This window comes from Girardinichthys multiradiatus, chromosome 7 (assembly GCF_021462225.1).
Source record: "Girardinichthys multiradiatus isolate DD_20200921_A chromosome 7, DD_fGirMul_XY1, whole genome shotgun sequence".
NCBI classification, from domain to species: Eukaryota; Metazoa; Chordata; class Actinopteri; order Cyprinodontiformes; family Goodeidae; genus Girardinichthys; species Girardinichthys multiradiatus.
The window spans coordinates 46,749,686-46,774,294 of NC_061800.1; the positions used below are offsets into that span (position 1 = coordinate 46,749,686).

Here is a 24,609-nt window from a genome sequence, read left to right on the forward strand (position 1 = left end):
AGGGGCAGTGAGTCATTAATCTGTCTCAGCAACAGAGAAGATTTAGAGCATGAAACTCAGAAAGGAAGCAGCTCTAACTGCTAATTCAGATCACTGCTGGTTTACTGTTTCCCCCTAATGTCTGACGAGGTAGGACAGGTATGGGTTTGCCCTCAAATTTCTTAAAAAGATACAGACAAGTAGATCGTACACAGGTTCTCTGGTAGTTTAGGGTCAGGATGGTGATTTTCCATCTATGTGTTGTCCATACCTGCTTATCTGTGCAACGTTCCTGCAGACCTCTGGAGACAGGCACTGAGGTCTTTGGATGAGAATCAGGGTGTCAATGGTTTTAACTGCAAAACAGCTGTTTTAAAGTTTTCTCACTCAACTTCTGGCCTGTCTGTGTACCTGACCAAGACAACATTGATCAAGCTGATGAGGAAATTAGTGGAAGACCTGTCAGGCCTTAAAAACAAGTCGCCAGATGATGAGCATCATCTGAAAACAGTTTTCAGCCAACTGCTTTCTGGGAATAACTTGGTTGGAGAAAAATCATAGATTCATCAACACAGATGGGAACAAATTATGCCTTTACAACAGGCTGCCGGTAAAATAACTGCATTAAAATCTAATGTAAACTTGGTTCAAAGATAAATAATTTATTTGTGTGAACATAATGCTTGTTTTATGCTTGGTTGTGCATTTTATTATTTTTTTACCAGGATAACTACAGAAACGTTTTATGTCTGAATCACTCGTAGAGGCTATTTCTATGCCAATCAAGAGGCAGTGGGGGTTAAATTTATTTCAAACTTTTTGTAACTGTGCAAGATTTGCAATCCTAGGCAAAAGTTTTAGACCAATTCCTTGCTGGATTTATGTTACATTTTCCTGGCTGAAAGGCTGTTTTTCTAATATTCCTTCAACCTGGACAGTTTTCAGAGGTTTTCCTTTGACTTTGGTTGCATGTTTACCTTATTTTCTGGTTGCTCTTTAGATCTGAACATGAGGAAAGCAAAGAAACAGTATCAGTGTAGGAAACCCCAGATATGAACTCCTTCACTTCTTCTGCCTATTGATTGGTTACCTTTAGCCTGCATAGCTCAAATCTGCATGGCTTTTCCCCACCAAGAAGCATTTAGCATGGCGAACTCAGCAGGCAGACGTTTGGTGTCCGACCTCTTAACAGCGATCTGATTCCTCCAGTCTATTAGCAGCTGGAGGAATTAGAACGCCTGAAGACACGCCCCTCCTCATTTGCATAATGAGGCAGAAATCCATACGGAAACTTAAAAAGCAGAGGCATAAATAAATAGCACTGAACAAATGGAGTAAAAAAATTCAAAGGAAAAATAAAATGGACAGAAAATATTAAAAAATACACTTAAATAAATACATTTTAAAATAAGTTGTTAATACATATAGAGTTGAAAATTGTAGTTGATAATAAATAAAAAAGGTAATTATTACAAAGATAAATAAATAAAGAAGCTAATTTAATTAGATATAAACATTTATGTCTCATTGAATAATTTCATTACTGTCTACATTTATTTATTTACTGCATTGTTTGTATATTTAATCATATGCTTATTTATTGAGCATTTATTAATTTCTGTATATATTCTTGATTATGGCAGGATCCATATTAAAACAACCTAAATTAAAGTGTATTCACAAAAAAATGAAACAGTATTCTTCTAAAACAAGATGACAAAAGAAGCTAAAATCGAATAAAACCGTCAGAAAGCCTAGATAATAATCAATTACAACCAAGTTCAGCTGCAGTAAAACAAATGAGGGACTTGGATTATTTCCACATCAGTGAATTTTGGACGTTCACTGCAGCACAGCTCATTCCCATCAGAAGTAACTTATCTCTGTTGTTCTCACTCAGCTTCTGTAATCTTTCAGACTCAGAACTTCCTAATTTTTCCTTCTACATTAAAGCTCACATTTATCTACAGCGACTCACTCAGAAACGTCTACCAAGACCTTTTTCCTCTGCAGAGACCGGGCTGACAGCAAGTTTTCAGGCCTCTGACTAAATAACAACTACTCTTTTTTTAACCGAAATGAATCACAAGGCTGGTGTTCAGTTGGAGTGAGGATTAGCCCAAATTAGAATTTCATGTTGGTGTCATTTACCCCAGTGCAAAAAGCCATTATGTGTCAACACATTAGAGATAAAAGCTCCCTGAAAGCTTCAGGATCCAGCAGTAATGAAGCTGCACCAATGTTAGGATCCAACATGCTGCATGGATGAAAAAATGCCCTTTTTTATGCTAGTGCTCCTGGAATGATAATAAATCATCCACAAAGTCAGAAACTAAAAGCATCCATTCAATGACCACAGAGCCACGTTAGAACAAACCATCACAACTACAGGAGATCAGTTTATTACATTTAAACAAGGGAGAAGAGGCAGGTTCAGTTACAGACCAGGTTCCTGCATCTTTCTATGTCAGACTGTTACTGACTCCAACTTCCAGAGCTCAAGGAGGCTTTTAGTCAATTATTAAAGTAAAAAATAATCACAATGAATTTATGATGGATGGATGGATGGATGGATGCTGTTTAGTTTTTAGAGACTTATAGTTTTTAGAGACATAGAAGAAAGAAAGATTTATCTAAACATAAAAGAAAGTTAAAAATGTGTGTGCCATTTTAAACAGGCAGCAATTCAAAAAGGTCCAGATCGGCCAGAGACCCAAACTCTTCTGAGAACATTTGTCATCTTACCAGCTGCATCAAACCTGAGTGGACAGGTACCTCCTCCCACAGGACACCATTAACCACACTGCAATGCATCAAGCCGTTTATCTATATGTGAAGTCGCACTGGTTCAGTTGTTTGATGGTCAAGACTATCTGTCTGTCTCTCCTTTGTTAGGTCGCCACGTTCAGTCTGCTGAACAGGGATGGAAGGGCCAACTCTAAAACACTGGCTTATATAAATGCACCTCTCAGTATGCTGCTAATAATCTGTATTATTTGGTTGGTCTGTCTCCTACTAAAGACATCTGATTTGATTGCAGTAGATCGTTTCTGTGTTTTAAGAACTATGTAACAAAGAGTTTCAAAAAGAGCCCCATTTGGGTTTGCCATAGATTTTATATTGCCCCAGTATAATTTATATGATTGACAATTGTAATGTCGACAGTTAGTCAAATCTATGTACACTGGATTACAATATTTAGCATACAAAACGTGAATTATGTCTATTTTCCTAAAAATAATTTAGTGCAAATCACATGGGACAAACGTGGAACCTGCCACAAATCCCCAATTGATCCACACTTTTCTCACAATGGCAATAAAATCTTCTCACATAAAGACAAAACCATCTGCTAGCCAGCATGTGCATGTGACCCACTGTGTGTAACACAGGGTCAGATAAATGGGCCAGGTTTGGGCTTCTGTATAGGTTCCATTTAAGTTGCATTACTAACAAACGTAATGTGGTTGGTTAATAAAAGCTCTTAAGACAAGATGAATACATCTGACTGCCATACCTGTATGTGGAGTCTGTGTACCAAAAACGTTCAAAAAAGGCCCCCAAACGGGGTTACTGACAGATTACAAATTGGTCCCATGTAATTTACGTCATTGGTAATATCCCTGTAGACTATTACATCTGCTAGCCAAAATATGCATGTCAATACTGTGTTTATGATATTGTCATGTTTGGTTTCAAGTCGGACCAAATGCAGGCAGAACTAGAGGTAGAGAGGGGACGTAAAGAATCATTACTAATGAAATAATGAGGCTTACAATGTAGACATGAAGAGAACAGGACATTGGACCTGCGTGGGAGAAGCTGGCAGGGACAAAGAACAATGGAAAAATACAGCAATTAACTATGAAAGCCGGTGAGCTTAAATACTGAGAGAGATGTGGAGAATGACACTAAAAGCAGGTGAGTTCTCAGTGGGTTTTTTTAAACAGCTGGTGGAGAAAGAAAGCGGAGGCTGAGGGAAGGAGACTAAAGCCCCTTTCACACTGCAGGCAAATGTGGCCCAAATCTGATTTTTGGGGGGTCAAGTGACCAGGTCAGACTTTTTAGAACAAGTGTGAACGCTCATATCTCGCTCAGATCTGGCCCTAATCTGACTTTTTTCAAGTCACATTTGAACCACATTCATATGTGGTCCTGATTTCGATTCATATCTGATTTTATGGAATGTGACTCCAGTAGGAACGACCAAGGCGGATTAGATGTGACTTTGACATCACTTTCCATCGCATTTTTCATAATTTTGCGCCGCCCAACAGGAAACGGCAGCAGTTAGCAAAACAGACCGGGAGCTAGAATAGAACTGCACAGTGGGGAGACAACGAGACGTTAGAACTCGTTAATAAACAGAGATAAAACTTTATTCAAACCTAATTGAAAGGCTCATAGGAACTGTCTGGATGTGGGATATAGTTTGTATTGTAAAATTCGTATACAAGCATTCAAACAGCAAACTTTAAAATGCTATGGCAGTTACAGAGAATGTGATGATCTGCCTCTGCTGCAGTCAGATACACTGGATTACATCAAGGTTTCTGCCTGTTGAGTTGAGAGGAGAGGCGCTGACATATATGATTAAAAGTTGCCCTCAACATGATAAAGTTCTGAAAGAACTCGCTCTCTGTGAAGTTGTTAATATCCCTGCCCCACCATTGCTGGGTGTGTCTCCTCATCCAAATAGTTTTGTTTTGCTGAATTGGCAGTCAGATCTCCCTAAAACAGAACAATAAAGAGTTTCATTCTCCTTTTATTCATGTGTTTCCCACACAGCACCCGCTGACAATAAACAGCTTCTATTGTGCACTTAAACCATAACACCTATTCCTCCTTGTTTACTGTTGTGTTGCGCTTGATGACGCACTTATTGTTTTTATGCGCATGTGGGTCAGTTTGGAGCTGCAACATTTTCAAAGTAATGTGAACGACCACACAAAAAATAAATAAATCTGATTTCTGAAAAAAATCTAATTTGTGCATCAAGACCTGCAGAGTGAGCATAGACTAATTAACACAGAGCCACAAAGAGACACAAAGAAACCTGAAACATTAGGGAAAAGACTAACTCAACTAAGAAAACAGTTGAGTCTGTACAGTCTCTTATTCTTATTTTGCGTTTTCTATATTTTTTTACCTTTGCATGTATCTGAATGCTTCCATTTCACTTTGCTGTTGATACACCTGAATTTCTCTGCTGCAGACAATAAAAGATATTTCTATTCCATTTCTATTCTATTCATAGAGAATAGGGAAACGATGCAAACACAAATACAAATGAAAGGATCAAGAAAAATACAGGGTCTAAATTATCGGCCACATCCAGTCACGCTTACAGGTTCCATTTAGATCCAATATACATTGCATTAATGTCCATGTTTGTTTAGACTATTATTGAAAATAATCAATACGAGAGGAGTTTTACAAGAGGGCCCAATGTGGGTTAGTTACAGATTCCATATTGGTCTAACATGAGTTATAATTTGCAATGTATACATTTTGTATTTATACACATACATACATCTGTTGGCCAAACCTTGGATGGTGTAACATCTGAGTTTGACAAAGGTCCCCCATATGGGATTCCTAAAAGTTTTATATAGTTTGTATTTAAAATATTGGCAGGGGTAAAGGAAAATATCTCAGTTAACTAATTATATAGGATTAATATATCTGCCAGCCAAAACACGTAAGGAGGCCCTGTGCGAGTAATCCAAGGGGTGCAGAAAGGGCCTAATATGTGAGTGCCTGTAGCTTCCATACTGTGGTTTTTCATCATTTGGCAATGCAGATCATGACAAAAAACTATTTACATAACATGAACACTGTTACTGGCCAAAACATGTAGATGGACCTTAGGTGAATGATAAATGATTTGGAAAAAGGGCCCCATATGTTACTGCTTACAGCTTCCATTCAAGTCAACTCTATTGTGTACTGTATGGCTCTTAGCACCAAATGGTTGCTTTATACCCACTTAAGCCAGCTTTACATATTAACAGAACTCAGGGGTCCAAATAATGCAGAAACTATTAAACATGAAGCTCATATTTGAGGCCTGTTATAAGTTACTCAGTAAACCAACCAAAACCCAGAAACTATAAGTGTTTTTGCTTATATAGTGAAGATAAACATTTGAGGCCAGTTCCTCAGTAGCCATGTTACAAATTCAGGCTGTTTCACATACAGCCACTCTGTAAAGACTGCACTGTTCTAAAATCAGCGCCTTAGAGATAATTAAGATGCTTCAAAGTTTTTTCTTAGTCTGTGGCCCGAGGCTCACAAATAAAAAGACCACTTCAAATGGCAAGTAATTAAATTTCTCAGCAAATTAATGAGACCCAGTGTTTGTACCTCCATGAGACAATCACTGAAGCAACAAAGATCATGCTCCAGTGGTGCTGATGCTCAGCTCCAAACTCATGGAGTCATGTGTTGCTGGGCCTCTTGAGAGAGCAGATAAATGAAAAGGCTAACAGTCCTCTGTTAGCAAAACCGTCATTATATAACAATCTATCTGACAAAAACAGCTTATCAGTACCCGCCTGTGGTCTCATATTTCAGATGGATTAAAAACGTTATTTGCTATTGGAAATCTTAATTACTTTCCCATTGGGATTTCCAGTTTTATTTTCCTTTGTAAACTTGTTAAGTGTTTAGTATTTGTCTGTATGTGCCTGAGGGATCTGATGAAACGTCTGCGCTGTTTGCAAACGTTAAGTGTCAATAAGTTCTAGCTTGCAGCAAAATTAAAACTCCACTACAAACACTGCAAATGTTTTATGCAGAAACATGAATGAAACATTCAGAGATGCATTGATTAAAGCCAGGAAACTAATTTAAAGACATTCACTCAATAATGAGTCCTAACAATGATGTTTGTTCTTGATTCTGTGTATTGTTTGAAGGTGGCTTTTATTTACAGTACTATTATTATACTCTGGAGCTTAAATACCTGCTATCAGTCTGTTTTTGTCAGGAAACTAAGCAAAACTGAGGAATAAGAAATAAATGCGTCTTTCCAAGAACATAAAACTGAAAATTATGAAGTTTTGTAAAAGTGAGGTCACTAAGCAATTTATTTCCCATTCACAGAAACACTCAAACTTCTCTTATTTGCTCCGCTCACGATATGAGAAACACTTTTCCTCTACATGAACACTCCAACAATCTGAGAGACTGGAAATCAATCCACCAACATTCAGATTTAAGGACAACAGCTCTTTAAGTTCTAAAGCCAGGTCCACCATTATGTTAATGGTTTTGTTTAGCTCATGTTCTAGAAAGAACTGACATTAGAACACCATATGTTGAAAGACAAGTCCTGGAACGTGAATATCTATTATTATCTTCTAGAAAATAAGAAGGTTTAACAAGGGGAAAAAAACGGCTATAGTTTCATTGTTTGCACTTCACCAGTTTGTGACTGAATATTCATGATAGAGGGAACAAATCTGATCACAGAAGAAGATTAAAGTGAATTCTGTTTAGAAAGATTGTGTGAAGATGACGTAAAAACAAATGATTATAGACCGGCCAGAAACTAAAACAAACTGTGTCTTTGTGACAGGCATCGTGACAGAGCCTAAAGATCACATTTAAGTCAAGTCTTTGCTCCCTGCCATACTCCTCGTCTCTCTGTTGGAAAACTTTATCATGCCCAGACCTGTTCCTGTACTCACCATTTGTTCTCCTTGTGTAAAACCGTTTTTACATGAGGTCTTGCACGCTTCAGTTCAGCTCTGCATTTCAGTCCTTATTTATTCAACTATGACAGTAGCAGCTCGATTAACAATTTCACAATTTTCATTCTTCTGTAAATTGCTAAAACATTCAATTCAAAGATACTTTATTGATCCCCGAGGGGAAATTAGATAATCCAAAGAAAAAAAAAAAACAGATGGCTTCATGAATTAATCAAGACCACTTACAGGTCAGATTACAGGTAAGTTTGGCTGTTTACTAAGAAAATATATAAAATGAAGATGGACTTTTGCACAGGGCAATAGATTTTTCTAAATTATAACAGCAGGTGAAATAAAAGTTGGAGAAAGGAAAACATTTTTAAACTGCATTCATATTGATGGTATCATCCCTTCAGCCCACTTCAGATACGAGTTAAAACTTCACTAGATTTAGGAGATTTATTAAGTGGAGAATTAGGAGCTAAATTAAGTTATTAAACCATCAATATTATCACTCATTAATAATGTCATTGTTTATATGATTTAGATTCCCTCAGACTAACTGGATGTAAACAGAATGCAGAAAACCAGTGGTGGGAAAAAGGGGGGCTTAAAAAAATCAGCTCAGGGCCCTTTAAGGGTTAAATACGACCCTGGGGTAGGTGCATTCTGGGTATTTTAACACTCCCCGACTATTGATTCATCTTGCATTATATGAATACAAATATTATGAATTGGATATTTACTTAGTTATAAGAATATACATGAGGGGATCTCCACCCTTCCGGGAAAACAGAGTCCAATCTTGGCCTGAAAATGTTCCGTCTGTTTAAGGGAAATGATGCATTTAACGGCTGAATGGCAGTGGGAGATAACAGAAGCATGCAGTGACATTTAGGAGGCTCGCAGTGAAAGCTGCAGTTACTAAACAAACCTGCTCTGCTGAGAGCCACGGGCTGACCTGCAGAACCCAGAACCAGATAGACCTGGGTTTTTTATTTAAATCCTGCGTAGCTACAGTCATGTGTGTTACAGCAGAACCAGAATCAGCTAAAAGCCTCAGATGTGTCTGCTAGGGCTGAAACCGGTCAGCCAGAGGGGGCGGTTCGGGTGTCGGTCCGGACTTTGACCGGATTCCAAAGCAACAGCTACGCTGCTGTCACCGAACAGATCAGAACTATAGGGACTGTTTTATTTATTAGATCTGGGTTCTCGGTTCTTCTGCAGCGAGGTCACCGTTTAAGAACAAGCTAAAAATTCCTCTTTTGATTTCCAAAAATAAACCAAACTATAAAATTCACCAAACCTCCCATAAACCAGACCCAAACCCCTTCGTGGAGAGATTCCGTGAGCGCTCCACGCTGATCCAGTTTACACGCAACTTTCTGGGAGAACTTTCACCAACAACAGTTTAGGAGAAATGCAAACGCCAGCTTAAAGTAACAACCTGCACACAAACACACACACACACACACACACTTACTCACACACACTCTGGCTTTTCTTACCTCTGCCTCGTCTGCAGGAGGCTGAGCTGGAGAGGCAGGAGATCCAGGCGACGCACAAGATCCAGGAGGGAGACGCAAACATGCTGCTGCTCATCCAGGCGACTGGAAACTTAGCTGGAAAACTTCAAGTTTTACAGCTCAAGTGTGTGTGTGTGTGTGTGTGTGTGTGTGTCAAGGGGTGTGCACTTCCGTTTGATAAGAACGTCACAAATGACATTTCCAATAATTTCCTTAAAGCCCGTGTAGAGACCTTCAGTTTTAACAGATTAACCTATCAGCCATATCAAACTATCAACAGCTTACATTTTCATATGGGGCCCATATTGGATTATCCACAGGTTACATGTTGAGCCTGTGTTATATACCTACAGTAAATACAGGTGCATCTCAAAAAATGAGACTAAAACTTTATTTATTTTAGTATTTCAGTTAAAGAAGGGAAATCCTAATATATTATGTATTATTCTACACAGTTCAGTCATTTATATTTATTTGATAATTCTGGCTCACAGCTGATGAAAACACACAATTCTTTGCCAGAAAATTAGAATATAGCATCAGACCAATAAAGAAGGATTTTTTGGCTTACAGAGCACTCTGGACAGGAATATTTGGTTGGGTCTAAAATAATATTCAAATTTTCTGAGAAGCTCAATTCCGGATTTTTTATTAGCTGTAAGACATAATCTTCAAAATTAACTTAAACAAACAGCAAATATATCAGTCTGTAGGGAATGAAGCTATATAAATGCAGGTTTCACTTTTTAAATGAAATTCCTGAAATAAACCAACATTTTGATGATATTCTAATTTATGGAGATGTATTTTTACATGTGGGGCCCACATTGGTATGGAATGCATTAAACATTGGGCCCCAGATGGGACTGTCCACAGGTTATAATTGCTCATATAAGTTATATGCAGGACAGCTCTCGGTAAAATGTGGGCCCTTGATGTGTTTTGCAATTTTTATCAATAAGTATCTGAAACCCATTAACGACATATGGGGCTCAGCTAGTTTTGCAGATACAAGCTGCATTTACTCAGGTGGCTCCCATACAAGAAGCCAGAGAAATATCAATGTTGCCTGTGGAGTGTTTAAAGTTCATTAAAGGTGCAACGATGCCAAAACAAAGGCAGGTAACAAGTAATCTGATCTCAATAGAAAACAATTCTGCCTTTAAAACACACACAAGCCTAATTTCTTCTATACAACATGAGAGATCACAGCTACAAACTGAGCTTTGTTTAGCATGTTCTATACAGACTGTCACCACAACAAAGACTGTTAAAGTGTTCCCTAACCAGAAGACATAGCTAAACAACCCCAGGGTCATGTGGCAGGGCCTCAAAACACTCAACGGCTACAAGGGCACCCACACATCAGCAGACTCCATGGACAGCAGCCTGCCTGACACTCAGTTCTTCGCCCACTTCCACCGACACAACAAAGAGGACCACAGCTACCCTGCTTCTCTGGAGACCAACGACGCCCCAATTCAGCTGCAGCAGCATCAGGTCAGAGCCACTGGAAAGCCACTGGTCCAGACGGAGTTGGAGGTAGGGTACTTAAGGCGTGCGCAGACCAGTTAGCAGGGGTCTTTACCTCCATCTTCAACCTCTTGCTACTGCAGTCTGCAGTCCCCATGTGCTTTAAGTCAGCCACCATCGACCCAGTGCCCAACCAGAACACAGTCAGCTGCTAAAATGATTATCACCCATTTGCTCTGTCTCCCATCATCACCAAAGGTTTCGAGAGGCTAATCCTACACATTAAGGCTGCCATGCCTGCAGACATCCATCCACACCAGTTTTTGTACAGGACAAATACATCAACAGATAACAGCTCTCCACCCAGTCTTCACACCTGGACAACAGCAACATCTATATGAGGATTCTGCTTGTAGACTTCAGCACTTTCAACACAATACTCCCACACACACTGGTTCAAAAACTAAGCAATCTGGGCATTAGCAGCTCACTGTGCACCTGAATACTGGACTTTCTCAGCAACGGATCCTAGAATGTCAGGATGCGAAAACACATTTCTCCCACTCTTATCCTGAACACAGGGACACCGCAGGGCTGTGTCTTCAGCCTCCTCCTCCACTCCCTCTTCACTCATGACTGTTATCCTATCCACACCAGCAACTCTATCATAAAAAGTACTGATGACATCACCATCATACGACTGATTAAAGATGACAATGAATCAGCCTACAGGGAGAAGGTCCAACATCTGAGACGATGATGATACTTTATTTGACCTGAGGTGAATTCTTCACCTCATGCTTCTTGTGTGACCTGTGGTTTCGAAATGTTCAGGATGCGGAAGTAGTGTTGTTTCTGGATGTTGCCTAAATGTGTTCCAGGAAAAAAAAAACAACTGTAGAGCAAAATAAGAGCAAAGTTGAGATGTTAAACAGTTGATCCATCCATCTAGTCATCATTGCATTTTTAGGGTAAATGTAAGTCTCTTTGAGCTCTGTTTTATGATTTGTGTGCAACGGCTCTCTATGAGTAATAATTAAACAATTAAAAGATAAGAAAACTTGCCAGGGAGGCTGCAAAGAGGCCTGCAGCAAGAAAAAAGGAGTTACATGAGCTGCTGTCTAGTTCGTGTGTAGTTCACTACTTCTCTATGTATCAGGGCTGTGGGATGGGGTGGCAAAATGGAGCCTTTTTCTAACAGAGAAAAACATCCGAGCTTGGCTGATTATTTGTAGAAACACAGCTGAACTCTCCCAAAAACATGACAAAATATGTTCTGGTCGTACAAAACAAAGGCTGAACTTTGTGGGCATAATTTCAAAAAGTTTATTTTATGCAAACACAGCATTGCGTATTACAATGAGGCATGGTGGTGGCAGCATCATGCTTTGGGGATGTTTATGTTCAGTTGGAACTAGGACGCTATTAAAGGTGGAGGGCAATGTGAGCAGTCCCAAATACCAGTCATTGTTCGCAGAAAACCTTCCAAGTTCTGCTAGAAAGCTGAAGAAGAGGAGGAACTTCATCTTTCAGCACAAAAGCGACAAAGAGCATACATCCAAACACACTAAACAAGACAATTTAAAGTCTTGGATTGGTCCAACCAGAGCCCAGACCTAAACCAGGTCAAAGTGTTTGGAGGATCTAAAGATGGCTGTGCAGGAGGAGGCCTCTCAGTCTGAAAGAAGGTGGAGCATGAAGGATGGGCAAATACTGTCAGCTTAAGATGTGTCATGCTGAGAGTGGTGCTGTGACGAGATCTAAAGGTGCTTTGACAAAGCAGTTGTTTAAAGCTGTACATAGTTAGGTCACTCAGTAACAAATTTACTGTTGTATATTTGACTTTTGACAGAATGGCAGAAAAAGTTCTAAAAATTATTTATCTTGGTTTCACAAAAGGTTCATAGAAACCTGGCCTTTTAACAGGGGTGTGTAGACTTTACATCTATTGTTGGGATTTTCTATCATGTAAACTATGGTTCTCAAACTGTGGTAAGTATCTAGCGTTACTCCTAAAAAGAGTGGGCTGTGCGTATTTACAAGTATATATGAGCAAATTAACTTTGATGTTAAATTTTAAGCACAAATAGCCAAAACGAGGAGGTGTTTCAGCTCGATGATCTTAGCTGTAAACAGAAGTGTAGCACAAAACTCAACGTGAAACAGAAACCGAGTGCTGCTGGTTTCCTTTTGCAATTCCTTTATGTCTGAATGTAATCTGCTGGGTTTCCTTAGACAGAAAAACTTTTTATCCAATTTGAATAAATAACTGAATCTGACTGCACTGTTCAATGGTTAGGACTAATTGAAATGTATGAACCTGACTTTTGTGAAGAGCCTTGAGACAACATGTGTTGTGAATTGGCGCTATATAAATAAAACTGAATTGAATTGAATTGAATTGAAGGTGGAACCCAGATCTGGCAATGGCATCAAACCCTAACTTAACAGCCTTCGCGTTCCAGGCTGGACTTTCCAGTCAGTGTGCTCAGTGATCAGGTCTACTCAGCATCCTGTCCTTTTAAACACTGCAGCAACATGATCGCTGAAGGAGGTCCTGTGTGTTACATATTTAATCAGAAGGTTATTCAGCTGCAGTTATCTAAACGTTTTAATTGTCTGGCAGCCATATTGGGATTTTAGGTATAAATTGGTCAAAAACCCTTTTCCACCAATGATTCAGATTTCAGGACAACTTTGTGTTAATTTTTCTCCAACCTGCAACTTAGACATGTCATCTGAGTGAAAATGTAACAAACTGCATCCCTTCATCAAACATAATGTTCTCCCAGAATGACAGAAGATTAAGTCCAGCACTGATTTAACAGGCCTGTGGTACTAGGAAGACAAGGTATTTACTGAGGTAATTATTGTGTTAGAGTCCGTAAAGTTTGAGAATGATTCAATTGAAGGAAATGTAAATTCTTTATGCTGCATCTTTATGATTTTGACTGTTGTGCTTTCAAATATGAGAGGAATATTTCCGTGTATGATTGCAAAAATATGTTTGAATAAAGTAGTGTGACACTTGAGGCTGATATTCAGGTCAGTTTTATGTTTTTCACAATAAAACCTGTGAAATCGCTCATCTAATATGAGCATTTTTCAATCTTTTTTGATTTTTTCATAAGTATGAAATCAACAGAACTGGAAATCCCGCTGGCAAAACAAAAAGGTGTGAAAACAAGGATTCATTGTTTTGCATGAAATGATTCAGGGAAAGAACTGACTGTTTTTGTTTGCTGTATCATCTTCTGGTGCCAGAATAAACTCTTTTCATGGGAGACAGAGGCTCCAGGCTGAGATCTAAATGGGCAAATTTTATATTTGTTTCTCCTCTCTGAGGCAACACTGAGGTCCGCTGAAGCCAGCAGAAATAGCAGCTGCTCCTATGGAGTTCTTAAGTAAATGCTGAGCCCAATCAGCGGTCAGCTTCCTGAGGTGACTGTGTGGAGCGTCATGAAGTGGTCACTCGGATATCTGATAATAAACCATTAAAAAGAGAAAACAGTAACTAATTACACTGAAGATGAATGAGACGGCTGAAGCGGAGAACACAATGAACTCTATGAGTCAGTTTGAATTACATCAACACATCCTGTGTAAACTATGATTGCTTTAGTTTTCACGGGTCAAAGTCTGGTCTTAATATTCTGGGCAGCTTCATTGGTTCAGTGGTTTCAATAACAGAAAACACATCTTCAATATTCAATGAGTTTGAGCTTTATTCATTAATGTTCCTAAACAACAGAACAGTGTCCATTCCTTTATTTCTGCTAAACACTAAAAACGCATCAGGAGATCATTATCTCAGCTTTTATTTCCTGAAATTCACAACCACATCCAATAGAAAAGCAGAACATTTCTGACCACGGTGACCTGCTGATTTTGTTGCGGACCCAAAAGTTGGCATCAAAACAACCAAGAAGTGTTAAAGGTGAGTCCACAGTACTAGCCAAGCTAAAAGGAAGGTTTAGTTTTCAGGAAGGTTATGTGTAGTAGTTATTAGTAATAGTTAACTTACCCATAGCAGACAGATGTCCTGTTCTAGATTGCAGATAGATTTGGTCACATCCAGCTCAGTTCTGCACACAGCTAAGTTTAAATGGGCCAGGGTGAGTTGTGGTATCTTATGTATGGGCCAGAACTGGAACATGCCAACAAACCAGCATTCAGTTTGAGCTATGGCAAAGTATGTGTGGACCAGAACCAGCTTATCAGAAACAAACAGGGCTGACTTTGTCTTCTTACATTTGCACCACATTTAGCGTAATTGAGACATGTAGATTATGTGAGAGATCTAGCAAGTGGTGTGCAGACCAGAATTGGCCTGTTTAAAATAAAAAGGCTTTGTGTTTGGATTATATCATTGAAGTTTGACCTGCTCCATTGTATTTACACCAGAAAGCAGATAGTAGATATCACCCTGAATCATCAGGGTGAAGCTTTGTGGAGGGAGGGTGCTAAACATTTCTGAATGTTTTTTTTAATTTTTAGTTTATAGACTTACACTATCTCTTTAGAAGGGAACAAATCCTCCAGCACAAGCAATCATTTCTTGTTTTAAATGGTTTATGTTAGCAAATATTTTGTGTTTCTATTCTGAGGCACAAATACAAATAACCACAACCTCCAAGGAATGTAGATCATGAACAGATTTTAAAGATGAAAGAAATGAGACGTGTGTTTGCTCTGTGCCATGCTCTTTCGTGACAGATAGCAACTTCCTCTTTTTTTAGATATGTTCAAAAATGCATTTTTCCTACAATAGGAAAGGGAAGGATTTTTACTCGTGGTTCAGGGTGTAACTCCTGTAAAGCTTTAGAGATGAAATACATTTAAAGCTTGTTAAAACCCCTTATGTTTTCCCAAAATGTTTCCAGTTTGGAGTAAAAATAGTGGAACTGACTTTGCTATTTCAGTCATTTTAAGGGGACTGTACTGTTCATCAGCAGGGACCAAAACATCCAAATATGGTACAAAATAAAAAAAGACACTTCTTGAAGATATTTAGCCCAACTCTGCAGCTTGACAAAAGGTTTTGGAAGAAATTCCACATCGATAAACTCATTGACGGTCCCAGTAACAATTTTATTTCCTCTCTCTTCTAATTAACTTAACTTTTTATTACAAAGATTCAGAGTTTCAGGAGGGAGGTCTTAAGTTTACCAATGATTAAGCCTCCAGCAGCTGATGATCTAAAGTGATCCTATCAGATTAGAACTGAAATATAAGAGTAAGTGGATATTTCACTCAAAAGATACAAACTTTCTTTTCTATTAGAAATCCCTGCATTAAAAAATGGGAACCAGACAACAGTTAATGTTGGTTTAAACAAACTGGTGCTATTGCGTGTTGTCGTATATATGCTTTCTATTCCATGGCGTTGTTTCTTGGCCCAAGAAGGAGTGTGAGTTCAGCAGACTTTGATTATGTCAGCCATGAATGTTTGGTGTTTTGTGGAGGTGGTGAGGTCTGGTTTCATCTCAGGAGTGGGAGATGGAAAGCTCCAGGGATCAATGCCAGGTGAGACTGATTAGTGTTGCTGTGGGCTTTGTCTAATCAATCTCACTCTCTTTTTATATGCAGCAGTGTGCTGAGGACCTTGGGACTGTTTGGATCCCGGCCAGGGCCAACTAATGCAGAATGTCTGCTTGTGTGCTGCCCCAGGTGTTGGTTCAATTGTGTGTATTACAAAAGATTTGGGTCTGCCTTGGAGGAATGACTAGATTGTGTTTGCTGAGCTTAGCTTAGGAAACGTAACTCTGAATGTAAGCTGAGAGAAGAATAACGCTATTCTTCACTAAGTATTGGTCAGGTTACAAAATGTAAACCTGTGTGAATCAGCGATGTCCAATTACTGACCAACAACCATTACAATATTGCAACTAAACATAAAAACAAAATGTTCCCATATTTCAGAAAGCTGTAGCATAAATAAGTATTAAATAAACCTTTATTTTTCACACAAGCCTCTCATACATACAGACCTGGCTCCAGAGGAATTTGTCTGGGGGGCTGAGGTTAATTTTGGGGGAACCCAGTAAACAGTATATTTATTTAATATAAATATGTAAAGAAGCATGTAAGTGTGCAGCAGTCACCAGAAAATGCTGAGTAATTATTCTCAGGTTTGCATAAACTTTAGCTCATGCATTGCAGAAATCATAGAAACTAATCAGCATTGCATTATATATTAATGTGTTTAAGACAAATTAACTCCAGAAACCAACTGTACAAAAACTTCTCCTGAAGAGATGTGGAAATTGTTTTAAAGGATAGGATACTGAACAGTTTAAACATTTCCAATCTCATTTTTTATTTTTTGCACAAACCTTAAATGCCATCTATTGGTGGAGTGCCTAAGTGCTGTGTCCAAATTCAGCGGCTGCATCGAAGGACTGGTCTACGTAGACTTGGTGGCCGGACGTTATCGGCTGTGAATTTGGACAGTCTAGCCTTCACCAGCTGTTCCCACCCTTACCTCAGCGTAACTTCTGTTGCCTAGCAACCGTGACAGCGTGACGCACAGAGCTGTGAAGCCGTGAAATGGAGTCGAAGGTTAACCTCGCTGTCTCAACTGTATATAGCTGCACATGGTTTTCATTTACCCCTTTATATATTCCTGATGGCTTATAAGCTTGTTTCCTTCAAGGGTACCTTCAAGTACCACTTAACTTATTGATAAAACATGTAACAACTTAAACACTAACATAACTTTCTAAACCAAGTTTAAATCAATGTATTTGTAGAGCATGATAACAAATAAACCAAAAATTAACATCAGACATATTCTGACTGAATTATATCTGTGACTACCTTCCATTCATTGGTGAAAACCGGCGGGAGCATGAAAACAACGGAGAGACAAGCGTCCTGCCCCAGGACAGCGAGCCTCGAATGCCTGGTCAGCTGACAGCTGGCGAGGCGAGCCGGCTGGTTGCGCAGTGGGAGCGGACATCTCCAAACACCTTGAGCACTTTTGCAATTAAGCGAAATCTGGGTAAACCAAAAAGATGTTTCAGTTTCACACAGCTACATTCTCGCCTAAAATCATTAACTAAAGTTAATTTTGTTTCACAGAAAACGTAATATATCCAACTTTATTTGCAGCTTCTCTCTCTGCCATTACTACTTTCGTTTGAACTATGACCAGTACCACTACGACCCATAATGAATCATGGGATAGGGTTAGCCACGCAGGATACACCGGATCCATCCTTAAAATCTGAGGAAAAATGGGTGCATTTGTCAGCCGCTTTTGGAGGAGCCTTCGAATCTGGACAGCCTTCGTCAGCTCGCTATGATATAATCATCCTAAAATGCAGCCTTTGAAGGATGCAGCCCCTGAATTTGGACACGATGGAGTATATGGGTAAATTCTAGAATTGCGCCGCTCAAGGTGGCAGCAGGTTGGAGTAGCTCTGTTACTTTTGATTCTGATTTATTCTTTTTTGGAAATTCTTCCTCTTGTGGTGGATACAGTGGATTTTTTTTGGACGACTGTCCACTCCGGTGTCGGATGCTGTGCAGCTTGGAGGATTTTTCTTAATTCTTTCTATTTTTGGACATTTGTTATGATGCATTGCCATGGCAACGGGGTTGTTTCTTACAACCGGGAGCAGCTGATTAATATCTCAAAAGCTCAAATAATACTTCAACTACAACCCCAAATCTCTGATGAGTTGAAAAGGAGACGCCATGGATGCAGAGCAGGAGCTAAGAGAAGAGAGAGAAGGAGGAAGTTCAAACCATCTCTTCCGTCGATTATGATGGGCAATGTGAGATCGTTGGGAAACAAGTTGGATGAACTCCAAGCCCTACAAAGGACCCAGCCAGAGTACCGGGCATGCAGTATTATGTGTTTTACTGAGACATGGCTGCAGGATCATATCCCCGACTCCAGCGTCTCTCTGCCGGGCTTTTTAACCATACGAGCAGACAGAGACTTAAAGAGGAGCGGCAAATGTAAAGGAGGTGGACTGGCAGTACTTGTGAACAACAGATGGTGTAATCCAGGACATATAACTGTGAAGTGTCATCTCTGCAGTCCAGATATTGAACTGTTGGCAGTAAGTTTTTGTCCATATTATTTACCCAGAGAGTTCACCAGTGTTATTTTGGCAACAGTTTACGTTCCACCTTCCACTGTTGCCAACACTGCATGTGATGCCATCAGCTCAGTTGTTGCTAAGCTACAGACACAAAATGCCAATGCTTTTGTGGCAATTTCTGGTGATTTTAACTATGCTTCACTCTCTGCTACACTTCCAACGTTTCAACAGTTTGTCAGCTGCTCTACCAGAGAAAACAAAACATTGGATTTGTTTTATGCAAATGTCACATCTCTACAGCAAGACCTCCTCTAGGCAAATCAGATCACAATCTTGTTTTTCTCTGCTCGAAATATAAGCCACTTGTTCAGAGGCAACCTGTAATAAAGAGGACTGTGAGAAAATGGTCACAGGAAGCTGAAGAAGCTCTGCAAGGTTGCTTTGAGGCTACAGACTGGGACGCACTGTGCCAGCCACATGGAGAGGACATCAGTGCCATGACTGAGTGTGTAACCGACTATATAAACTTCTGTGTGGATAACATCATCCCCACCAGAACCGTGAGATGCTTCCCCAATAACAAACCTTGGATCACCAGTGACCTGAAGGACCTGCTTAACAAGAAAAAAAGAGCCTTCAGAGAGGGAGACAGAGAATTACTGAGGAGTTTACAGAAGCAACTTAAAGTCAAGATAAGAGACAGCAAGGAGGTGTACAAGAAGAAGCTGGAGAGCAAGCTCCAGCAAAACAATATCAGAGATGTGTGGACAGGGATGAAGAAGATCACAGGCTTCAAGCAGGAGGATGATCAGACCGATGGAGTTCTGGACAGAGCCAATGAACTGAAAACATTCTTCAATAGGTTCAGTTCAGAAACAAGCTTCGCATCCTCCTCTCCTGCTCACAGCCTAACCGACATTCCTGTTGGAATAATTGAATAAAGATTTGTCTTATAGTTTCTCCTATTTTTTAACATAACGTTTTGATCTTATAATCATTCAAGATGTGTGTGAGTAAATGATCTGATGAGTTGTCTGCAGGCAAATATCATAAATAGAGCTGAGCTTGCGGGAAAGGAAGCAGTCCAGTTGAGGAGGTCATAAAGAGAAGCTGATTACACTGAACAAAAGGCGCAACTGACCCTGGAAGCTGAAAGAGGATTGTGGAAATGTGTTGTTAATGGATAAAACTGTTTATGACTTGTTTACGATGCAGCTGTTGTTTTCCCATCCTTTAGAGATTAATGTTTTTGTAAACTAGGGACCCCCGAAAGACAATAAAAAGAGGAAGCGGTTGGATGGGTTTCAGAGCGGTTGGGAGACTTGTAACTGAACATCTCTGACCGTTCTCCTCATGCGAGTAAAATAACTAATACTTTGTCTCTCTCTTCTTTTTGTGTTATTATAGTATTGTTAGGTGGTTCCTTTGACCCACAGGACCCACAGCTGTCCAGTAACACCTCACATGTTTTATCTTCCACCTCAGCCCTAGACCCTTCTGCTTCTACATGTTTGCCTTCAACCATATCAGAAGATGCTGATGCTTCCTTTGCCTCCCCCTTCCACCTGTGAGGCCTCAACAATCTCCTGGATCAAAGACTACCTGACAAACAGACCACAGTTTGTGAAACTGAAGGGTTGTGTGTCTAACCAGGTAGTCAGCAGCACAGGAGCACCACAGGGGACGGTACTCTCACCATTCCTCTTCACTCTGTACACCTCAGACTTCCAGTACAAGACAGACTCCTGTCATCTGCAGAAATACTCGGATGATTCTGCCAGGTCTGCATTCATACCAATAATTTGCCAGGGAATGCATAATCCCTCCTAATTGATCAGTTACCAGCATAGTTACCAGGGAGAAACTATTTAGCCTTCATTAAACCTACAAGTTTGTTACTTTAGTAAACTCATAAACCCAAAATCCAGAAATAGCAACAAAGGAAGAGCATTAGCAGGATAATTTATATTTTTACAATGCTTATTAATTTGTGCACAGTAGCTTTTTTTTTTACATCAATAACAAACATGGTTAACAATAAGGAATTGATCAATTAAACCTACAAATGTATCACTTGTAGACTTTACATGTCATGAAACTAACAATTAAACTAAAAACCTACCAAAAAGCTGGTTGCATGCTAATGATTACAACTAGCCTGTCGTTTGATGCTGGCTAATGCATGAGAATTAGCTACTAGCCACTTATCAATTACAAATGTAGTGACAGTAGGTAAAAAGAAGAAATTGCTTAACCTACAAATGTGCCCCTTGTTATGCAAAACTCAGATATCTTAAAATTACTAATTAAAATGATTTGTAAAATGAAAATCCAGTAAAAGAAAAATAAAGATGCAGCATTTGCATGCTGCTGTAAAATGTACATTGTTAGAATCCTAGAGTGCTGCTAGCATGCTAATCAATATTAGCTGATGTCACCCATTAGCTTCTAGCAAATTACCAAATACAAAATAGAAAACTAAATTGTTCAGCCTAATTTAACGTTCAGATTTGTTCCATATCACAAAATTAACAATTAATTTGAACATTCAGAAGGACTAACATCAACAGAACATTAGCATGTAATTTACCTGAATATTCGCATGATAAAACACATTCGATATAGCAAGAAACTGGCTTGAAAGAGTATTCTAAATAGCAGGGTAGCCTTTTTCATAAGCCTTTATAAAACAATATCAAAGCATTAGGACATCAAATCAGTGTTTAACATTTCAGCATACCAGCTGTTATTTAGTATAAAATAAACCAGTAAGTGGGCACTGGTAGTTGTTATTTTACATATTATATAATTCATAAGTGAGCTGAAATCCATTGATGTTCAAAACAGAGAGAGAGCCAAAAATACACAAAGACCTGCATTAGCATGCTAATCAACACTTTGCACGAATATACTAAGTTAGAATGGTACTTCTAAAACGTAATCATGTTAAAGAGCCACATTATTTTTCTGAGAGTGAACATGAATGGGAATAGAAACTAATTAGAGTAAACTCACATTAACTAAACTGTCCTGAGTGAGACACCTGCTAAATATCAACAGCTCTACCATCTACTGCAGTCCTCGAGGGCCCCTGTCCTGAGACTATAAGATGTGCATCTGCTTCAACTCACCTAAATTAAATAGTTAGGTCAGTAGCCACACTAGGAAAGTTGACTCCATACTGAGGAGGTAATTCAGCCTTTTGATTCTGGTGTGTTGGACAAGGGGCGCATCTAAACGTTAAAGGACACCGGCCCTCGAGGACAAGAGTTTTACACCAATGATTTAAAGTTTAAAGGATACATCGGACGTTTTCAAGTCTGTTTTTGTGCGATAGGAGCTTTGCCTAGCTCCTTGAATCCCTGATGAGAATTTGTTTCTTCAAACTCCAAACAGATTGCTCTAACTGGTAGCTTCTGAATGTATCATATACTAAACACCACAAAAGCTTCAAATAATCCAAACTAAACCCTTTCTTCTTTAGTTGGTGGCAAATTGACACTAAAATTACAATTTTGGATGTAAAACCCAAGTAAGTTCAAAGTGACAATATTCATTCTTAATTTTAAAATGTTCTAGGTTTTTCATGTCAACAATCTCACTACCTTACAAGCTTTTAAAACATTATGTTTCCTGGTTGGTGGAAAGACACAAAAACATTTACTTTACTTAGTAAAACTATCATTCATATTATCAGAAATGAGACCATAAAGTGTCTTTAAACTTTATTTTATTGGAATTTCTTTCATGTACGTCACGTCACTCATTTTGAAAAGGAAGATATCTGCAAACTGTAGTTTGCACAACGGACAAAGATGTCTGAATAAAGAACTAAAGCGATATGCATGTAAATACACTAAATCAGTTGAAAATCAATACAAAATATATTCTGGCTTCTGTTTGTTGGACCACTTGTTGCTGAATATTGGGCTACTTGCACAGACACCAGGCCTCCTGATGCTTTCGGCCATTTTGTATCCAGGACAGTCCGCTCCTCCATATCCCGTCAAGCATCACAACTGATATGACGGGGCGTCCCAAGTCTGACGTCACGAGACGCTATATAGGAAGGCGGACATTTTCGAAAACTCGCTTTCAGCTGGAAATCTTGACACGGTTACTACGCAACTGGAGCATCCTCTGGAGAAGAAGAGATCCCACGTGGAGTCTTCATTTATTTCTCTCTCTCTTGTTGGCCAACGAACAATTCATAACTGAGGTTTCTGGAATGAGAAGGCCAGGAATTTAACTTTGCCCATCGAAGACGTGAGCTTAACACGTAACTAAGAACACGGAGTTTCAAGGAGTCGAACCGCCACCGTGTTTCATCTCAAGTCGACTTTTGATGGTCAGATCATATTCTTCCTTTCCGCCAAAGAAGCCGGAGGACGACGTCTGACCGTTTTCCCTGAAGTTAACTGTGGACGCGCAGTTAACCAACTCCCCCTTGTTCGCTCGACCCCGCTCAGAGGAGAGCCAACAACGAGTAAAAACTATCCTTATTTTTATTTCTTTATTAGAAAGCCTGGGCAGGGTCAGAGGTTGTAGAGCGATCAGAATCGCTAGTTAGGATCTCGTGCTCTGAATGATATGTGCATGTAACTTTGTTATTGAAACTTTGATGTGTTGATGTCTGGAACCGCTGTGTTCCTAGCTTTGTGCGTGTTTCACCATCTGAGAGTCAACGCAACCCAAGACTGGACTGTTAAAATAAGCTCGTGGTGAATTTTACCATTTTCCTTTGTCTTCAACCTCACTGAGCTAGCTTGCCGCCAAAAGTTAGAATCCTTTGCGCTCAGGAGTTGGGGGGAAGTTTTATGATCGGACATCACTGAGTACAGTCAGAGCTGCGCTCCAACACCCCCCCCCCCCCCCCCCCAACTCGTGTTGTGTCAGTCAAAATAAGGTTCAAGTTCCACACGTTTCGGCAGAAACGGTCGATTAAACAGTGACATCTCCGGCAATAGTTATTAATTATTACGGAGTAGTTAACGGTTGTAATTGTCAAAGGCGTTGAGCCGCAATTACAACACCAGAAACATCTCTGGTCTCGATTCATAAATGAGAATTTTGGTTAAGAAATTGATTTTGTCAAATTATGATTTGTAATTATAATTATTGATCAAGATCAATCAATAATCATAACCCCCAACATGTTGAAAGAGTATTGTCTGCTTTTAGTGTTTCCAGAACAAACAAAGACAAACACAGCTGGGTTCTCTATGACACAGATTTCTTTCCTTGGTTAAAAAACTGAACCTTGAAGGCAGAAAATGAGAATGATTCATTTGGCAAGCACGTTTTTAGTGTGTGTGTGCTTTTTTTGGGACCTTTTGTTTGAGATGTCAGTGGACAAGAATGTGCTTGTCTGTGAGCCTAATCTTGCAGAGAAATTACACACACTGTTCAGGGAAACTGAGCCTCTCTGCTTGGTGAGATAAAGAAGAAAAGAAAGAAAAGCAAAAGTCTAACTTTCCAATCTGCAGAAAAGCTCTGATGGAATTTCCTCTGTGCAAATTTTCCCACAATATGTTGACTTCAATATTTTCTACGTTAAAACAGCACGAAGATCTCTGACACAGTGTTTTTGTAAAGAGCTTTCCTTCTGGTCTCTCTGGAGCTGGAGATTGGTTCCTATTTTACGTGTCCACACAATAAAAAATTGTTTGACTATTTTTACTGGTAGGTATTTTTTTAAATGTACCAATATATGATTGATGTAGACTGTAAGCATCAAACTTTAAACAAATTCATAATAACTCATAGAATAAAGTTTTGCAGAGGTTTATGCCAGACTACAGTGTTTTCTAGACCAAGGGTGACCACAAAAGTGTCATTAACCAATATATTACTCTCTGCTTCGACTAGTTTAATGCAATA

The 24,609-nt window shown here is 39.3% G+C and overlaps 1 protein-coding gene across 1 annotated transcript in view; it reads right to left on the reverse strand.

Moving 5' to 3' along the window:
• The window catches only part of LOC124870970 (tissue factor pathway inhibitor-like), a 38,129-nt gene extending 28,790 nt beyond the window's left edge, over window positions 1–9,339 (reverse strand). The window contains exon 1 of the mRNA XM_047369876.1: window positions 9,185–9,339. Coding sequence (XP_047225832.1) covers window positions 9,185–9,278 — 94 coding nt within the window. The 5' untranslated portion in view covers window positions 9,279–9,339. The remainder of the gene's footprint in view (window positions 1–9,184) is intronic.
• Between the last annotated feature and the right edge of the window lie 15,270 nt (window positions 9,340–24,609).